The sequence below is a fragment of the Pempheris klunzingeri genome, chromosome 23 (genome assembly GCF_042242105.1).
Source record: "Pempheris klunzingeri isolate RE-2024b chromosome 23, fPemKlu1.hap1, whole genome shotgun sequence".
In the NCBI taxonomy this organism is placed as follows: Eukaryota; Metazoa; Chordata; class Actinopteri; order Acropomatiformes; family Pempheridae; genus Pempheris; species Pempheris klunzingeri.
In genome coordinates, this window is record NC_092034.1 from 6,214,904 (window position 1) to 6,236,353 (window position 21,450).

At 41.3% G+C, this 21,450-nt stretch overlaps 1 protein-coding gene across 3 annotated transcripts in view; it reads right to left on the reverse strand.

The window, feature by feature from the left end:
• svep1 (sushi, von Willebrand factor type A, EGF and pentraxin domain containing 1) overlaps positions 1 to 21,450 on the reverse strand; it is an 84,558-nt gene that overhangs the window by 60,145 nt on the left and 2,963 nt on the right. For all 3 annotated transcript variants that reach the window (XM_070854385.1, XM_070854386.1, XM_070854384.1), the window contains exon 2: positions 1,405 to 1,660. In XM_070854385.1, coding sequence (XP_070710486.1) covers positions 1,405 to 1,660 — 256 coding nt within the window. The remainder of the gene's footprint in view (positions 1 to 1,404; positions 1,661 to 21,450) is intronic.

Consider the following 21,450-nt stretch of genomic DNA (forward strand, 5'->3'; position numbering starts at 1 on the left):
CAAGCTGAAAATTTGTTCTTAATACTAATGTTGCTGGAGTGTTATATCATATGGCCCCATCTCACTGTGTAAATCTAAACTGTGTATCATTACAGCACATAGGCAGGCTCTGTGCAGTATGTCACTGAGACTGGCTTTCCACAAACTTCTGGCTTCCTTTGCTCAAGAAATCAGAGAACAAAGTGAATAAACACCTTAATCACAGATATGCTTAGATAAAAATGTGCCCGCAAGCCACACATGAAAACAGCCATATCCTCCTCTCCCTGTGTGAAAACCGCTCCACAGCAGCACTAACAAAAGCCCATAAATCAGAGCGGAGACACTGTGCAAAAGAAATGGATTGCGACTGTAACTAGGAGTTAAGACTGAGGCACAATCTGACTTAGTTGTTGTTGGGCAACAACTAAACTTGAATTTTATTTCTAGAAGTCAACCTGCTCCTCCTTATTTTCCTTTTAGTGGGAAAGGCAGAAAGAGCCATAGAAGAAAAAGTGAGATGTCTCTGGTGTAATTTCTGCTATAGAAGCGAGAGCGGCACAACATGTGGATCCGTGTTTGAAAACCTGAGTGGGTGCTTTGAGGCTGTTTTGGCGTTTGGCAGACTTCAAGACAGACGCACCGGAGGCTGAGCTGATAGTGCGGTGTGTGTTGGCTTTCATTCTCACAGCCTTATCCTTGCGCTGTCTCACTGATCTCTACTTCTGCACCTACTGTCTGGGATTTCAGACACCATGTGCGAGAATTCACATATACAGTCTGCAAGTGAATGAGCGTGATTTATAGCTTTCTACACACTCAGCGAGGTACTCAACCGTGATAATTTATGATGATATTTTAAGTTTTAAAGCCATGACTGAATCCCTTTTTTCACCAAATTGTGGGAAGTCCCCCTCAAGTGTGGGAAAAGGGCCTTACTCTGTTCAATGTATGTGGAAGTGAGGCCTAATGGCTGTTGGCAATACATAACAGAGGAGACCAAGTGAATTTTATGTTGTCGGATCCCATCTGAAATATTATCTGCTTTCTTTTAAGTAAACACTGAATTCTAACAGGGTCAAAACCTTCACTTAAAAAATATTACCACAGGTCAAATGGTGATGATGAGAGCACTAAGACTTCAAAGAGACACAGGGTAGCGAGGTGACTTTACCAAAACACAGGGTTTTATGTACGTCTCCCTTGTGCAGCTACAGTGGGTAAAGAGGGAAAGGGGTGTGCTCTAATACATCTTTAAGGCCGTAAGTCAGATCAAAGCCGTTTCTTTGAATTGGGGTAGCATCACCTCTGGCATCTTTGAAAGATCTGTAACGGCTGTCAAAAGAAAAGTTTGGTTCTTCTTCTACCATCAGAGAGCAAAAGCACAACAATTCAGTTTAAGTAATTCTAATCTGTCCTTCGTACCTTCATGCAGTGCACGACGAGCCAGGGCCTCAAACTCTGCAAAGTTGTGCACCAGGTAGCAGTGCTGGTCCTTGGGCTGCGAGGCCATGTCGTGAAGCTCCCTGATGTTACCCTGCCAGATGCCCAAGGTGAATATCTCAACACCACGTTCCCTCAGAGCTGCCGCCACCGGCCGAGGGTCTCCACCGTTAGAGTAACCGTCTGTGATCAGGAAAATGACCTTGGTGGCGTTACCACGGGAGTGGCGTAGGATTTGCTGTTGGAGAAGAAAATATAAACGCATTAAAAAGTGCCTGACTGTTAAACTTTGAGAGCAACAATCAATTTAGCTGCACAATGTAACTCAACAAAATTTGTTGTTTTACAGCAAGTTATGCGCTGGACTATAGTCAATACACAAATTGCCGTTTTTACACTGGTTTTTGTTCAGCTTGAACACATGAAATATAAGGTGCCGATAAATGAAATTTAAAGACGCTTGTCGATTAGAGCCAGGATAGCTGTTTCCTCCTGTTTCCATTCTTTGTGTTAAGCTAAGCTAAATATTTCCAACAGATACGACATTGGTATCAATCTTCTCATCTAACTCTCTGCAAAGAAGAAAATAAGCATTTAAACTATTCCCTTAAACAGAAGTGAGTCCATGAAACAATTAATAAATAGGAGAGAAAAAAAAAGCACAGGTCTGAGTAAAAAAAGAAAAGTGTACTTAGACATAGCACTTTCAAAGAACCAAAAACATCAAGCTAACCTGTGAGTAACACTGTTTTTAGTTTAGTCATGCTGTAACTGTTTTGCAAAGACACATCCTATTACTCTGCCTGCTAAACACACTACCAACATAGCTCCAGCTTTAATGACACGACCGAATTGAATAACGAAAAACGTCACACACAACCACTAAAAACAGCCCTCAATTCTAGGGTTCCTCAAAACCCTACATCAGCAAGACAGGCAACGAGGGCACTATGGAGAGGAGGGACACAAAATAAGGAGAAAGCTCTACAATTGTAATTATTTCTCCTACAGACTACGCAGCTGCTTGCAAGTGGTCTAAAACCACCAGAGAACACTGGGCAACACAGACCGGGCTGCTGCGTCCGCCCCAGACACCGGCTACAGTTCCCAAACTAACTTTAGCCACCGTTTACAATCCACCACATACAATTAGACCGGACATTAAAGTCAGAGAAACATATCTTTATTTTCTCTGGAGTAAAGAGAAAAACCCAATAGGACCATCTGCGAGCTTTGCTGTGGAGGCCAAGCTGACAGTGTTTAGGTCTGTTGTAAGGGTGCTTTAAATTAGGTTAAGAGGTTGTGTGGATGAAACCTAGTGAACAATGGATGAAAAGAAAAAGAATTTGGAGCAACAAGGCGGAAAGAAAACAAAAGAATAAAAGAAATTGAGGAGGCAGAAGGAGCCAAGATGAAGTCAGTAGGACTGATATCCACTTACTTATTGAAAGCTAGAAAGGTCAGGGGTATATCATAAAGAATTATAGAATGGGAGAGGAACAAAGGATTTGTGTCCAAACAAGGCGTAAAAGCTACACGTGAGGTAAAGACAAGAGACACGCAAGGGTGTGACCACCGAAGGAGGGAAACTGAGCAGGAGAGAAAGCTCTGGTCTTTATTGCCTAATTGGCTTCAACTTCAAGCAGCTCTGGCAGGAGCGGTGTAATTACAGAGCCCGTGAAGCGAGGGAGGAAAAGGAGGATGGAGAGAGAATAGAGGAGAGGGAGAGCCTGGTTTCTCTGATCCTCAAAGCTCCGGGCTGCCTGCTGCTCCGGTTCCCAGCCTGGGGAGGTTCGCTACGGCCGCTCCCAGCTGTCAGTGCTCCCCATCAGGCTGCCGCATTAAGGAGAGAGGAGCCTGCCATGGTCCTCCTCGGCTGCTGCCCGCTGTCAGCACAGTGATATTTCTGTCTATGTCCGAACAATCGAGATCTTTTCATGTCAGAACACAATAGCAGTGAACTAATTTGCACTTGCTGGTACTGTAGGCTTAACTGCCTCCTCTTTAAATGTTAATATTGGATGTGTGAGTGTTTCTGGATGTTTTTAGGTCTTTTATTAGGCGTCTGCTCAAAGTGCTTTTAGGCCGCAGTGGTTTCTGCGTTAGCCGTGAGTCAGTGGCTGGTGTTAGCAACTGTGGAGAAGCCACCAAGCAGAGCATACGCATGCATACCCACTAATAATACCCTCCCGAATAGCCTCCACATATTTTAGGTCAGAGTATTAACATAAAGGTAACCGCAGGAGCTAGTGTGCGGGAAGGGGCTGCCCTTTAGTGTGACCCTCTGCATGCACCTTATTGTTGAAGGCATACAGTACACAAAGCAGCATATAATGATGCAGACATAGCATTTAACAAATACAAACAATCACACAGGCTGATAATGGTGACCACAGGAAAGCTAAACATATACTGCTTATGTGTACGTGTGTAAAAAATGCATACAAGCAGTGAGGAAAACAGGCTCCCAAAGAAATACAATTCCAGCAGTTTTCACTGACTAAAAATATAGTTTCTCTAAACATTACAGCACAAGGATAAACAATTATTCTGTAAAAACAGAGGGATAAAGAAGGAGATTTAAGAATAAAGTGGAATTTCTGCTTCAAAGGTTAACAGACCTGTCTGATATTAAGCCAACATGCTGTAAAAAAAATGGCAACAAGCACTTATTATGCTGCATAAAATCTTAAAATGTTAATCTTTATTAAACCAAAAAAAGCTATATAAAACAACGGGTCATTGCTAAAAATGAACTCCACTTAACTCATTTGAGCTACTCATCTCATTCTGTACATGCATCTAAACACAGCTTGAACAGCTGTATGCTAGTTTGAGGCCTCTCTAAGCTGTAAATCTGATGCATTTCTTCAATTACGCACTTGGCAGACGCATCAATGCCGGAATAGGTCCAAAGAAGAGATAGTAAAGCCTGCAGCAATGGGACAGTTTAAGTGTATCTGGTTTGGAGTCGCTGATATCTGTCAAAGCAGTGGTGATAGCACAGGGACCAACAGCCCTGGAGGGATTAGTGGTAAGAGCGGTGAATCTATCTCCGCTGCTCCAAAACGCCTCGAACTTAAGCAAGAGAGAGACAGGAGGAGAAGATGGATCTATATGTGAAACTGGTGTTTTTTATACAGTAAAATCTGAAATGAAGAGACTGGATTCAGTCCAACAAAGGCCTAAATACAAAGAATTTTTAAAGAAATTTGTAATTTTAAGAGCTTCTCAAATCTCATTAACAAACTTGTAATCACATTCAAAATTGAACTGGCTCTTCTCAGACTCCTTCTCCAATGTACTGTTGCACCACCAATATAAATAAACCATATACATGAAACCTGCAGTCCACTGATGAAAAATTGGATTCTTATTCTCACCAACTCTCCATCTCCAAACAGATGCTTGTATGATTAGAACTTCAAAAGCAGGCACCTCATTGTATTTGGCAGAAGAGGCTAGGAAACCTTTCCGACACCTGAGGGGCTGACGATGGTGCCAAGGTACCCCAGCTGTTAATCAAAGGCTTAAATATGTATGGCAGCTATTCTGAATGCTAAATGAGGACAACCACCCCCCCCAACCATCTCTGGCCTCCTGTCAGCCCCTCCTGTGACTTTGATCAGAGCCTGAACCCGAAAGCTGGTTAATAGCGCTTACCTAATTTGACTCCAGCAGTAAAAAAAAGTCAAGTGTATACTGTTCTTCCTTTTGCACTGACTCATTTCTAGTTTAGTTCACTATACAAATACACATTTTGGCCCCTTTTTAAAACTTGTAATTTCAAGCGTGTCATGTCCAGACAAAGTCCAGATGCTTTTTAATACACATTCGTTTACACTTAGCCACATACAATATGTGCCCCCCCCTTGGCCTGACCTCAAGTCTGATTGCAATCCATCTTGGTTTTCCAAAGCTCCATGCAAATCAGGGTCAGCTGTTCTCCAGTCCAGAGGCTGCTGGTAATGCACCTGGAGCTGCTTGGAAACTGCCAATAATGTCCACAAAAGAATAACTTATACACTTTAAAAGTACACAGCCATGTAAAAGTACAGCTCCGACTCTAAAAACTATCTGTAAATTAATATATAGATATGGATCAATTGCATTTATGGACTGTGGGCTGTCATCCACACGCATCATTGCTTTTTCACCCGCACAAATCATTCAGTGGTTGAACAGCTGGGTGTGTCTTCAATATGATAGAATGTGTGAAAATTGTTGTTACTTTAACGAGACTAACAAGAAAGATGGCTTTTCATGGTTCATAAACTCTAATATCAAATGTTTAACAGGGTACATGTATTTTTGGAGGAGCATGTGGAGTCTCATGGAAAATACAAAATAGCAAAACCATTAAACAGTTCTTGAAGATGCATGCCGTTCTGACAGTTTTCACCTTTTATGTCAGTAAGGAAGTGAAAAACCATGTACGACAATGACTGTGGTGTTCGACTTTCTTTCCAAAAAATTATTTGCAGGCATTCCAAAGTGGATTTAAAAAAAATGCAACTCAACTGCATCCGTTCAGAAAGCTGTCTCCCCATCGCTTGGAAGTGAGAGTGCTTGTTTTGACAGGCTATCTGCTCTTGGCCTGGGTGGTAAGAATAACAACAATAACTCTGCAGGGGCCCAACAGACCAACATGCACACACGTACATACGATTACAGGCACTAGACTTAACTTTGGTATTATTGAGCAATGTCTCAGGGGCACATACTTTGAATATTTGTGATAAATTAGGTCACTTGCAAAGATCATTTGTGTCCTGGTCGGATAAGTCAGTTGCCACAATTGTTTTTATTCCTCGTGTGCCGCATGCCTCACAGGAATAGCACATTTTTCATTATCTAGTAAAAGGCTACTAGTTCAAAAGCATCTTAACTTTTAAATGTGGTTGGATCCCACTTTAAAAGCTAATGAACCCTGAAATGTTTTGACTTGAGAGCACATGTAAAGCGTTTGTAATTTATTGAAATGGTTGCACTTCTGAAGATTTGCCTTCAAGCTGTGATTCAATTTGATCCACACTTCTCACATGCTGTATTGTAGAAGGTTTTATGCCACATATTGTCTGTTTCACTACCTTTATTTCACTTTCCATGCTCTTGTGTTGCTCGGCGGGCAGCCACGAGAGTAACACAGTAAGTGTGAGGAGATTGGTTTCCACAAGGGCCACCCAGGGACATACAGGCATGTTTTAGCCTATTGTGTACAATATATTGCAAACTAAGCATTTCTTATAGAAAGGTTCTTCAATTAAGATGTTCCTCTCAGCCTGTCAGTTGCTGTTCATGACAGCTTGGTATGTTAATCAACTTGTAGAGACTTGAAACTTGCCTCAGATACAGAAAACAATCCATCTCATAAATGTCATGTCATCTTTATTTTGGTGGGTTACCTCTCAGGCTGGTGCAATTACCAGTCATGATTTATGATTTGTTGCCAAAAACTTAATGAGGTAATATTGAAAAATCAACGCTGTAGTTCTTTATGTTAAAACGGCAACAGTTTATGCTCACAACTGCACTATGACAAGGCGGCGTCCTAACTTGTTAGACAACAGTTATCTGAAACATCTATGCATCTAATCTCATATTCAAAGTTTCCATTGTAAGTCACTTTGGCAGTAAAAACATCTGAACCCAGCGCACGGCTGCCCAGCTGCTTCAGTCATATGTGGCAAATAAAGCGAAGGCCTCACAACCAAAGCACCCTGTCAGGATGACACTCTGCAGAGCGACACTAGAAGTAATAAACCAGACAGCACACAGTGTCTGTGCATAACTCCTGTCCATTATCAACACTGCACTGTGAATGCTTGTTCACACTGCAGAGCTGAGCTGGCGACATACTGGAACTGACACTGTAACAGACACTTGCAAGTGTGGCTTCCAAGTAGTAAAATCTATGTTGTCATGTTTCGTAATGAAAAGAAACTCAAACATTGAAACCAGAACCTTTCCTGGCCTATGATCTCTCATTTTCAAGTACTAAACGTCTTAGGATCACATCACTTTGATAGTTTTGAAGCTATGCAGGGATAATTAAGACGATTATATGGAAACACTAATACATTTCTGACCTTTTTAATTTGGTCACATATTCCAAATATATCACACATCAATGTACGAGTATTTGACATCTTTTACAATTCGATCGGTATATCAAGTCACCCAACATCATGTCCCATCCCAGATGAATGTTGATGTGTAGGTACTGTACTTTAGTAGGCACAGTCACAAAAAACAGTGCAAAATTTTAAGAGGGGATCACTCATCAATCATTGTGCTCAAACAGGAGGTTCCCAAAACCACAAAAGATGTTTTTGAAGTTACATTGAGACTACATAAATAATTGTTAACCTGTCTGGTAAATGTTAGGGATGGAAAACTATTCCTAGAACAGGAGAGTCATTACAGGAAAATGCTCCTAATTTGGCAGCCACTGACTTACTTACCACTACCTAATGATTTAAAAGTCTTTACCAAAGCCTGCGTGTGGATTTGTAAGCAGGCCCAAACTGAGCCCCGTTTCACTGAGAAGCGCAGTGGCATCCAAACTGCTGGAGAAGAGAGTGTGGACATTTCAGTTAATTGCCAGACACGGCAGGCTTGCACGGCTGTGTGTGCTAGCTTGACGGTTTCTGTCACAACACCATTCATCAAACTCAACAACTCAACCAGGAGCGACGAGAGGAGGAGAGGCAGGGAGAGAAAGGGAGAAGCTAATTCCACTATGTGATGCCAAGGGGAAAGGCTATCTTGGCTGGCAAATGAGAAACTCATTCAATTATCCCCCCGCTGGTCTCTGTGTTGCGCTAGCGGAACGAAGAACTGAGAGAAGCATCTTGGGCACTGACCGTGGTCCAATCGGACACGGCATTCTGGGTAATTGGACGGGGAAAGCTGGTTTGATCGAGTGGGAGGAAGAATAACAAGAGCAGTTACAGTCTGAGTGCCAGTTGGACGATGGTGAGGTCAGACTGGCTTGGCAATCTGCCTCACGTCATGTATCTTGGGTTATTTATATTTATTATATTTAGTTTTCTATATTCACAGCATGTGTTTGCCATTTTTAATAGTTCAATGGTTTTGCTTCTCTCTGTATGAATGTGTATGGTATATAGCAAATGTGGAAGGTATATACAGTATCAGCAAAGTACATCTGCTTGTCTTTTTTTATGGTCTCACTATTGCACATCGGCCTCATCTGTTTTATTTTGTGGGCACTGACATTTTGAATTTTCTCCCAGTTGATGTACAGCCACATGGTTTGCACAGCACGTCACATATTACACACATGTGGTTACTGGCTAATTTCATCATCATATGTTTTGTGATGACTTCATGTTTTTAAATCGGATGAAAACCAGCGTGCTTAATATGTTGCACATGTATCAGGTTTGATACACTTACATTACTAGCTGCTATTGCTGCAGGACCAGGCTGATACAGCCAATTCCATCACATGCAGCTTTTTGGCTGTGCTTTTTAAGAAAACATCCACCCACATTTCTTATTTCATTCTTATGCATCATTAATCTGTAATGTCTAGGAGTTATTCTGTGATTTAGTGCTGTGATTTATGTTTTGGTGTACCTACTTCTTCATCAGTTAGTCATTTTTGGATGTTTTCTGGGATGCCTTTGAGCGACCAGAAAGCCAGAGTGAAAAATAACGTTGCTTTCAGATTTAACCAGGAGAAGGTGCTGAATATGAAAGTATTCTAAACTTTCCTCGTTGAATTTTAGCCTATTGAGGCTCTCTCTGCCTCTCATCTGACTAACTAATTCTTGTATGACTGGTCAGCAGCAATAAACCAAAACCTGATACTTAGTATTAACATCTGACAGCTGGAAAATCCTCTCCGACTAAACTGGTGTGGCTTTGCTCAAAATTGTCTTCTTGTGACGTACAAGTCCATTTTCAACAAAATTATGTTTAAGAGTGGAAGAAATCTGACCAGTTATGTAATATTTGTAACATTCATGAGGTCGTTACCTCACTACCCAAGCACAGCCACAGCATCATTTTAAGACCAAGCTTTGATTTTGCAATAAACAAAGGCAACCGTGTGGTGGAGTGCGATGCTTTTCTTGACTCCAGACTGGCGTGTTGACAGTGCTTATACGCAGGGAATGATGTGGGGACTGTCGCTGGCATGAAGCATCCATGAAAATGTATCCCATAATGTCCAGACTTAGCTCAGACCACACTATGAAGACAGACGCAGCATTTTCCTTTGTTATGTTGACTGTTGTTGCTGTAGTTGCATTTCTTCTCATGTTCCAATCTTTCTGTCCTCTCCTCTGTGGGGTTTATTTGTCTTGGCACCAGCTGTAGGTGGGGATTTCCTCTAATAGAGCAGGGAATAGGAGAGACGTCAGTGTTTGTAGTACAGATTAATGGAGAGGTTTCAATTTATTGATTCTCCTGTTTGTCCTGGACTCGGCCCTCTTTGGAAGGATAAATTATATCTGACTTCGTGACATAAAGAGGAAGCATGAGCTGGGAGGTCATTCCAAGAGGAGCACACAATTCGGCCACCATTGCTTGGAGGTCGTATAGTCTCGGCCTGAGTTGCCATGGATTTCTGCATAAGCAACACGATGATTTTGCACATATTTGTTCTCAGAGAAAACTAAAACACTAATACAAATATGCTGTTGCTGGGAAACACCTGCGTTTAGAGTTTGGATCCTCTGCATTGAAACATTATTTTTGTATGCTTTCGTGTTCTCTGAAAATGAATTGGGTGATCCGTATCGGGTCTCTGGGGGACGACTTTCTTGCCAACACACGGCATTTCAAGCATGAACTGATTAAAGTTGAGTCGAGTGCATATTTTGTCTCTATATTTGGTAAGTACTTGGAACAGGGTCTCTTACTGAGGCTGAAAACACAACTAATGGCTCCAGAAACTAAAATCTTGCACAATCAGACCTGGAGAATTCGAAAAAAATCCTACAAGTCACACAAAGACAACAGGATGTACGCATATTTGTGGGTTCACATACATGTACCAATTACCTACTTATAGTCAATCACACAAACAGAGACGTACAGTCAGACAAACACGTACAAACACTCACTCACCAAAGAAAACAACCCAATGGAATCTGGCACTCTCAAACTCTAACCTCAACATAGCAAGTGGTTTACTAATAGACCTACACGCCTTAGCCCATAAAAACATGTTATTTAGTTTGCCACTACTGGCTCTTTGAAATAGTTTTGGTCTCTTCAGGTGCCAATCTGTGACGCTTTTGGTAAATCCTAATCTCAAGATGCCAAAGTAAAGCCATATGCTTTAAGAATTTAGATGATTTGCATCTTCAATCGCAAAGTTGTGGACTTATTACTGTTTTGTGAGCATGGAGCATAATTTCAGAGGTATGTGTGATGTGTAGCGACAAGGTGAAAAGTTCAAGTACATTCATCAAACGTAATTTATGCTTTTATTAAAAATGTCAGTTCATCATTCAACATTAGCGGCCAATGGACACATCGGCATGGCGGATATTGTAAGCCGATTTTAGCTAATGAATACTGCGGCAAAGACATGGCAAAGATTTTTTTATCAGTACCTAGTTGGTCAACCGGAGAGCACTGACAAGTGTATTATTCAACTGCAAAATGTCCCACTTTGTATATACTGTATTTGGTCACAATTCTTTGAAACCAATTTAAAGGATACTTACAAAAATGGTGACAAAACTATTTCACCAAAATGTCAAGTTAGCAGCTTTTCTGCAGCTTATGATCATATCACACTATTGTTTGTTTTTTTTCAAGACCTTAGTGTTCAGAAAAATAAGAATTTGAAAACTGGTGTCTCCATAAGAACTAATGATAGTGTTACTTGCTCAAATGCTCTGGAACTGCTACTAAATGGACTTTGTAGTGAGACAGTTTCATCAACAACTTTCACTCTCGACTTTTGAGGTAACATAGATCAGTCCTTCCTTAAGTGCTAAAACACTGCAAGCATCTACATTTCCATAACCGTGTGACTTCATCTCCTGAGGAAGTTCATGTCAACGCTCAGATATCAATATCGCCTCAATCAATACAGAGAAAAAGTTTAATCCAAATACTATGTGCCAGACAACCGACTTTAAAGAGAACCATGGTTTCCACAGCACGGAGGTCTAGTGGAAAAAACACGTTTTCCAATGAGATTAAGAAACCACTATTTTGTAATGATATTCATAGTTGATCATGGCATCTCAGCGCAGGCCACTAAAGCTGCTGACAGTCAGTTCCCGTCCTGAAACCTCCCTGACCTTTGACCCAGCCCACAGAGTATTATTCTTCAAAGCCTCGTCACCACTGCTCTCTGAATTGCACAATTCACTCCGGACCTCTCCACCTCGCCACCCCCCCCACACCTTTATCACTTTCACACACACACACACGGAGAGCTCCATAAGGCTGGTGTCAGCAGCAGCTATCAATCGCTGAGCAATTTTAAGTGAGAGGGAATCTGTGTATAGGTGTGTGTGTGTGTGTGAGTGTGAATACACACTCAGTGGAAAGAACAGAGCATGAGGTTAAGAGAGTGTGCATGATGTGTGTAGGAAAGTGTGTGTTCACAACCATATGTGTGTGTAGGTGTGTGCATCTGACTGACCAAAGAGTGTAAAGCAGTAGACACTTCACTAAAAATTCCTCTTCTTTTGAATGCCAAAATAATGTAGCATGAACTAAAATGCTGATTAGTTGCATTTCCATCAGTTAAACATGCTACACAATGTGTCGGGTCGATCATCACCTTTTACACAGGACACAGCGTGACATGTCATAGAAGGAAGAGCACAGGTGTGACTAATAACCTTAACATTTAGTATTATTGTTATATGTTATCATTTACACCTGTGACCTTCCAGCTTGGACACGGCTTTGAACAGTTAGCACAAAGATCGAGCCTCAATTTGCGAGTACGGAGAAACGCCTATTTGCCTCTGATCTGGGGATTTTTTCAGCGATCTCCAAAAGCTACAGTCCAGAGGTGTGAACTCAGCATTAGAAAAATAGCCAAGTCAATCAGAGCTTTGTAGGTGGGATTATACATGGAAACGTCATCGTCGTGTGCCGCAGCCAAAATTTTGATCCTGACAAGAACGGTGGATAAAATAAATGCAGTTCTCTTTGAGCAGCTCCTAAAGCGTTACATATTTCTTTGATGAACATGAAAAACTTCAACAGCTCCTTGAAACCACCACTGCAGCTTAAGTCTACATTTTCCATAAAGCAGGATCACACTGTCTCTCCGCTTTGTAGATCTGACTTTTCATGGCAGGACCAGGACTTAAACTCTTCCTCTCTGCAGTCATTAAACTAAAAACCTCATCTCAGAAGAACAATTAACTATAGGCGTAACATGCAAAGAAATGACTTGGTGACGGATGAGTAGAGTTGATGCGGAAAGCTCTAAAATTACATTTGTATTCGCCGAGGTGTTTTACTGACATCTGTGTTTTACAGAGTCGGGAAAAGTGTAACTGTTGCCCTCTCCAGTCTCCTGTGCTGAGCTCATTCCAAGTCCCCATTTTTCCAAATGGAGTTATAAAAGGTGCAGAGGATAACTGTGACTTAAGTGTTGCAAGTAGCAAGAGAATAATTTCTTTTGAGTCTGGGTTGAAAGACAAAGTGGTGTGTGGTCATTTCCCCTCTGGCAAAGTGTCTGACTCCTGATGCATGTACCAGGAGAAAATTGGATAACAAAAATGAGAAATACCTCTAATAAAAAGTTAAAATCCCAATCATAGCGTAAATTCCACTTTCTCACGGACAGTGAAGACATTAGAAAATGCCTCAGAGTGATTCTGATAAGTATCCACAGCCGCAGAGCCACAGTCATTCCCGCTGAGAATTTGGCTGTTTGTCACAGTGACTCGTTGAGATGTGGAGAAAGTGAAGAATCTGGGTGTGTTTTTCATCTTCAAGCATACAAATAAGCTGTTGTTGCTCAGGTTTAGATATACATGCAGGAAATAGCACAATGAACACGGATATTCTGGGGTTTCAATTTGAGAGTCATTTCTTTGAATCAATCTATTGGATATATTGAAGACGGACCCAATCAGTTTTGGGTAAAACGGGAACCAAACTGGGCAAAGCAGTGACTTAATCTGGATTAGTAGAAGCAAAGTGGTGCAGACATAAATTCACATAAAATTGCTCGAGTGCACGCACACACACACACACACACACACACACCATGACATACACTCCTTGTTGTTTCCACTGACCTCAATCACCTCATTTTCTGATTCTTTCTCTAACTAGAGTCGCTGGTTTTGGGCGGAGCAAAGCCCCGTTTTTTCACCACAGCAGCTTTAGCTCAAGTCCAAGTGGGACACACTCCGCAGCATCCAAACCAGCACATACTGTCTACACTGACATAGTATACCCTCGAGGCAGGAAAACTAGGTGTGACACAGAGGGACAAGCGCACAAACTGCCAAGACAGCGATGAAAGAGAAAGACAGATGGACAGATCACCTGGTGCTAAGGAAAACAGAGACGGCGAAAAGCAGACAGTGCGATTCAAACAGCAGAGGGAAAGAAGGAGACTACGAACTCAGCAGCTTTTGTAGTAAAAAAAACAACGTTATCAGCAATAACAGAAGTAATTTACAACCTGTCAACAGAGTCTAGAATAAATGAACAAAGACTGATTTTGGGCCATTTTCACCATTCTCAACAATCCAAAAGACAAAACCTTTCAAGCTGCTTTAAGATAAACATGTGGATGTTCACATGCACTGTTTCCAATGAAGTTGGATTCAGATCCTCTCCAGCGGCTGCCAGCTCCTTCAGGATCTATCCGACACGCATCAGTTTGTCTCAACAAGGGCTTTTCAACACCCTAAACACACCAAATTGCATTTAATCGACCACCCAAAAATGTAAATTGACAAAAATTAGGTGGTATTGTGTGAAACCTAATAGACCAGCTTGTTTTACCTCTAACAAATCAAAAGTGGGACTTCTCTTGGCAGTGAAATAGATGTTAAATCTTAAATTGTGTTTCTCTAAATTTGTGTTGGACTTATCTGTGTTCCTAAAGTGGTAAGACAGCTGATCTCCTACAGAAAGATCTAAAGAGGATAAGGAAGGATAAAGAGAGTAGTTGAAGGTCCTGGTCTTACACTGCCAAGTCTATGGCTGCTGTATTCAGATGGGACCAGGGTGCTTGGAGAGTTGTCGGAGGAAACCACTGACCTTGGACTCTGCTGTCAGATTGAAGGGTTTTGTTCCAAATGAGATATCCAGAGTTTGGAAAATCTATTAGAAAATGCTTGAGAACAAAAAGATTTAAACAAATTGTGGTGCTATCTTAGAGACTGTACATGGACACTTGCTCGAGCACATTCACAGAAAAGATAATCTGCATTTTCAAGAACTTTTTTATTGCTTCCCTAATAGATGTGCAGCGTCTGACTGGAAAGATAAGGGACTGCAGCATTTTTAGTGGCTGGGACAATTTCAAAGAGATCTTTGTGAGCATCCAGTTTCCTGACAGGTTGCACATATTTGGGCTATGTTCAGCCTCTTATGGTCCCACCGCCATGACCGCTGAACTCAGCCGACCTCTCAGCCTGCAAATCTCTGCCCGACCTGGCAGTCTGTCAACACCTCTCCACAGATACGTAGATTCAAAGGGTCCTGAGTTATCAATGCATGGTGACAGCTGCTGGAGAACAGAAGGGTCTGTTGAGACACATCTGTTAACCATGTCTTTACAAATACAACTATTCTAGATGATTGGTAGCAAACATACATAAAAGTAATCTGATGAAAAGCAGTTCAGAAATATATTCAGGAAGCATTCGTGCTTTGCATATTGATTAAAATTAGATCATGGCTGTGATTTTCAAGTTTGATTTCTGCACTGCTTTTCATCTAAAGTCAGTTACATCAGGCAGGTTTGAATGTTACGTTGCGTGTCTGTGTTCGTGTGAGATAATGGTGAATGAGGCCTCAGGGTCCTTCTAGACATTCAGAGGTCGGAAAGTAGGACCCTGTTTCTGGAAAATATTCGGTGTCCATTTCAGAGAGGAGGGCAGGGGTGAGCAGAGTGTGACGAGAGAAGGAACAGGAGTGCACAGGCCGACGTTAAGTAACAATGGCAAATATTGTCCTAACAATTAGACATAGTAAGGCAGAGTGCAGTTTAACCACTGTATACGGCAGACTGTATGCATCTCAAAGTTATGGATGGTTACGCAAGCATGTATCTTTAAGCCTGCAACACCTGATTATGGGACACTTAAGGGCAACGGAAACAAGTTAATATGACAACTTGTTAGCGAAGAGTTGCTTATTTACACATCCAGTGTCATTCATTTAGAGTTGTGTTTCTGGTGAATGTAAAGCTAATTTTTAGCTTGGTTTGAGGGCTTATATCTCACTTTTTAGCTGCACTATGTTCACCAGCTAGTTACTAACTATGTCTGTCTGCTGTTTTATTGCTGAGCAGATACTGAACAATGAGTTTTTAGAGCTTTTTCACTAAAAGCAGCTGCATGTTGCGGCAGAAAACTACGTTGCTTTCTGTAGGTTCATCTCTATTAATGACCCTTTTCACACTGTGACAATCATTTGTCATTTGATACCATGTTGATATGAAAATATCACAACTATAGCCACTTTGATGTAATGCTATAAAAAAAAAAAAGGAAGAATGCCTGCCACTATTTTCCCAGAATTCTCAAATTGCTTGTTTCGTTTTACTAACAATCTTCAACCTAAAGATTTGTACCTATTTCCTCCTGTACTGTCATAAAACACAAAGAGAAGCTGCAAATCTTCATTTGAACAGCTTGAAAAATGATTTAGTCTAATCAAACTGTTTTGGCTTGCGTAGTCAAATCAAAGAAAAATCACCGCAACGCCCACAGTTTCTTCTCCTCCGAGAAGAGAAGTATTAATGATGACAATGTTGATAAAATACAGCTCTGTCAAAGTATTTTGTTAGAAAAATGCTCCAAAGGGCCTCGGTAAAACATACTTGAGGTTGATGGACAAAGTTATGAAAGAGGAGAATGGAGGATATTTCTGTCAGAATGATTCAGTATGAAGAGGCCCAGAGGAACAGAACCCGAGACTAAATCATTTCTTCCTCCTAAACTCAAAACATACACTCACACACACACACACACACACACACACACACACACACACACTCATGAGTTGAGTCTATTGTCTCGATCACCATGACAGTGTCTGAATAACTTTCCAACTAGCTACACCCTGAGCGTGTGAGCCAGGTAAGGACTCAGTGAAATGTTTGTAAGGCTGTCTGTGTGTATGAAGATGCACTATTTGGGGGAAAAAACCCACTCCTATTGGAATATGATTTCAGGCCATGAGAGCAAAGCATGTTAAGGACCACAGTTAAAGTCAGGAGTTATATTAAGATATCTACTTACAACAAAATTACATTTAAAATATATCATCATCTACATTTTGAATAACTGGCTGAAAAATCTGGGTCTCTCTGGTAGCACCTGCTTTCCAAAACCAATACACTATGTGATGAAGTCAAATATTTGTAAGAAACGTTTAAGAAATGGTTTAAGAAGAAATACAAATACAAGAAGCAAATGGGAGTTTTGTGAGCCAGAGAGAGGGAGAGAAGAAACCTTAGTTTCAGCTGTCCTGGAGCTCAGGATTCAAAAGAGTCTAGAGATTAAACTGAAGGGGCACGTGATTAATAAGATAGGAAGAAATACAAAATTGTGTTTATTTTTCAGACTTTTTCATGAGGTGAAACTCTGGTTCGTTTATCCTTTCAGGCCTCTCAACTGATTCAAATTACACAACTGGAGAAGGAAAAATCACTCGTAGTAATACGCACCGCATTAAATGTATGACAAAGTCACATGTTGGCTTTAGGTTGTTTAACGGAGACTGAAGTTGAAACTACTGGTTGTCATAAAGAAAAGTTTAAAGCTTAGAGGGATACTTTGCTAATGTTCAACTGGCTTTGCATCATTACTATGTGGGTTGTATATGCAAATCAACAATGTTTAACTTTCCTCTGTAACTTAACTGACTAGTTGATTTACATGCATAAAGACATACAGCAATGGAGCCGGCAAAAAGTCTGCTGCACACTGATGTATTTTGCAATCACCTTGCGGGCGACACAGAGGAAAGTTACACATTGGTCATTTGCATGTACTACCCAAATTGTAAGGATAAAAATCCTGTTGAAAATTGTCAAAGTATGAGTTTAAGTTTGCAATTTATGTCCATTTCCATGCCGTGTTGACCGTAGTTGGAGACAGAAACTGCACTGCACTTCCCACCACTTATCTTGTTTTGAGACAAAGGCAATGTGCATTATTTTAAAGCTTCACTTTACTGTCCTGATTAATCACTTCACAGATTTATGAGGTGCTATATACAGTAATGGTAGTGACCCAGATCCCACCGCAGACTCAGAAATTTTAAATCTGTTGTCTGGTGTCTGTGGACGTTCCTGTCTGGCCTCAGTCTTATCAGGGCTTCTCTGGCTGGTAGGTGAGGCGGCCTGTCTGCTCCATCCTTCTGTCTCATCCAACCCTGTCGGGGACCCTCTGATACTGAGGAGGAGGAGGAGGAAGAGGGGCTGAACAGAGGGAAAGAAGCAGATGGACTGAGTGGGAGGAAATGATTAAGGGCGAGATGGCGGGAAGTGGTAGTTGCACAGACAGGAAACAGAGACTTTTCTTATCACCGCTGGGTCCAGCCTTGGGGACCAGATCAAAGAGGTGCACCTTGCTTTCATTTGTTGCAGTGGGCACTTGCTTGCATTGGAACTTAGTTATTAGTCATAGACGTGCTCCTATGCTCTTATTTTAGGGAGGTTTGAAGGGAAAATATGTTTATTTTCTTGATGAAAAAGTAGCTCCCCTTTCCTCTCCTGTTATGTCTCTACAGTGTCACTTCCCACCTTCCTATAGAGGGAGGTTAGCTGAATTCAGAGCTGGTCAGAATCACTGGCCTGTGACTCAGCCAGAAGAATAAAAAAAACGCTCCAGTGAGCAAATATGCTTTCTAGAAATGAAAATCTCCCACCGTAGACAAAATTTTCCAGCCTTCAGGTGATAGATGGTGTTCATTTACCACCTTAATTTGCTGCACTCATACATTTCATTCCCATTTTTCAGCAATTAAAGCAAGTTTAGCAAGTGGAAAAACCGCTACTATACTCAAAACACAGTCAAATTGCCTTTCTGAATAACACAAGGTAAGAACTAGAGCTTGTAGTTATGCATAATGCTTATGTCCACAATGACTATTCAAATGTTTACAAAGTCTGAAAGTCGGCAAGACAGCTCCACAACTTCTCAGACTGGGCGAGCGTCTATCTGATGGGCTCGATTCCTTCTCAGTGGATGTCTGCAGGACTAAAATCAGGCAGTAAAAAATGCCTTTGATAGTGGTTGGATTTACAAGTCTAGAGGAGTGTCTGAGGAGACAACGTCTACAAATGCAAGCATATACATTCTGATGCACGCACTCCAGTTTACAGTCTATAGTATGAAATCTCTGAATTACATGATGACAACCATGTAAAGACAAGCAGCTGGTCCATACACTGTGTGTGTGTGTGTGTGTGTGAATAATGAAAGTAAACTTGCATGTTTTCCTAGTGAGTTGGGCACATTAGGGCTCACTGGAGCTTTTCACTAAAGAAGTGGGGGAAAATAACCCACCTGCTGGCCCAAATTATACAGATTTCAGTCCCAAAACAAAATCGTCTGGTGGAGCAGAAAGCTCCTTTTATTAAGTGGCAAATGCCAGTAACCTTCTCTACACTACAGATCCAGATCCAGACTCAGGCAGAGCCTAACCAACCGTCAGGTAAAACCATTACTGCGAATAACCACCAGAAAGAACCACATTCTTCAATTCTATTCAATTCCTCGACCCAGGGCATTTTCCTCTCTTTGCTCTACTTTTTTCCTCTCATTCTTCCATCCGTCTCTCACTCCTTTACTCTCGTCATCTCCCTTCACGCGCTGTCCATCTGTCTGTGTCTTATGCAACTGTGAAGGCAGACTGACACAGTGAAAGCTGCCAAGTCCAGTTTAGTGCTTGTGTTTCTTCGCCAAAGCCGGGCCAGCCTGCAGAGAGCAAGAGGGGGTTTTATCTGGCAACACATGGCAACCCAGAGGCGATTCTTCAGAATGAAGACAAATGATGAGACAAAAAACAAGTGATGGCGGGGATTTTTAACCGGCTATTACAGAGACAGTCATTTCTCTCCCTGTATTTTTATAGCTGACACTCGTATCCAAAGCAAGCTATAATAAACGCAACAATGGAAAAAGCCATAATTCCTGGATCACCAAGATTACCAGCAACCAACTGAGTGAAATGAAAGACTTTGAGCCATATTGCCTTGAAGATATTTGGTCATGTAAAAGGCAAATGCATGGAAAATAAATGAAATGAGAGCTAAAAAGAGCAGGAAAATGGATTGACTTTTTCAGGGCAATTACAGTAAGTAGAGAGGAAAGGAATATGATTCAGTTAGGAGAAGGTGATGTGAGCTACTTCTGTCTCAGGTACAGTACAGTATCCCTCAGGGGCCTGAAAACATTTACTGAAAGTCATCAAGCAGATACTTTGTACAACGGTTGTGAAAATGCTGGAAAACTACAGCGGTGAGTGATGTCATCAGTTACCAGGTTATCATGTTGGGCGCGAGGTTGAGAAAAGACAGATCCTAACACGAGACACTGTGAATCATTGTTACAAAGTGCTGCACCCTTAATAAACTCATGTTCTATGTCTTTACCCTCATCTACATTATTTCACACAGACACAGAACGATCTGCTTGTTTCAATCAGTAAAATAAGGAGAGAGCTGGGTATCAAACCTCAATACTTTTTGAGTGCCAAATTCGTTTCGGCGCCGGGTTTGAAGAATCTTAAGTGATGTCCAACCCTCAGCATGCTTCACACAAAGTGCCTGACAGATCATCTATCAGTATCTGAAACCCCCTTTCTAAGTGGAATCTAGGGGGTTTCGTCTGACAAAATCTGGTACTTTCCGAAACCAGCAATCCAGCATTTTAAACAGTGATTGCCGATTTATGCAGAGGTGCAAAAAGTATGCAGGATCTGAACTTTTATCTCAAGCTCTGCGTACACCCGAGTGCAAAACCATGAATGCCTTCCAAAAAACATGGTCCAAAAATGTGCACCCTTATCCCAGTTTCTACAATTAAATTGCATCTTTCCAGTTTCTATGACAGGCAGGCTTGTCCTTAGAGTGTGGCCATTCAGAATAGCTATAAACATTTTTTTTTTCTCCTTTATTTGCAGTCAGACATCGTTCAGCCTTGTTTGTTGAAGCACATGTCGCCATAAGAGAGGGCGTAGGGAATGGCAAAGGGACTTATTTGGCTATAAGAAGCATATATTACCTCATTGTACTCACTATACAGATGTAAACACTGGTTGCTCATTCAGTATATTCTCAACTGTATGTTTACACATTTACTAAATATAATAGCTTAACACTAAGTGATACAATATTTACCTAAACTAAGTTAAAAAAAGAAATCCCCTGAATCAGAACTCATTTTGAAAACTACATAAATTGATGTTTTTAACCTCATGTTTGATGTATTAGGCGAAAAGAGAGACAGCAGACAGACAGACAGACAGCCGAGAGACAGAGAGAGACAGAGATGAAGAGTGCTGGAGGAGAGCCCTGTCTCTACATGCACGGCTGGTGGAAAAATGTCTCTCTTAATGGATCCCAGCTTTCTGCAGCACTTAGAACAGCCAAAACCAGCCAAGGGAATAAAATATGGCATTATTATTATTATACTGCAATTATCAATTATCCTCTCTCTTTTACTCTCACTGTCTCTCTGTCTGTCTAACACAAATGCCTGCGTTCACACACATCACGTAGACTTAAACACACGTGTGCATACACCCTTATTTTTCCTTGATGCATTAGATGGGTACACGGGTGCACAAATGCACGGACGCACGTGGACAGGA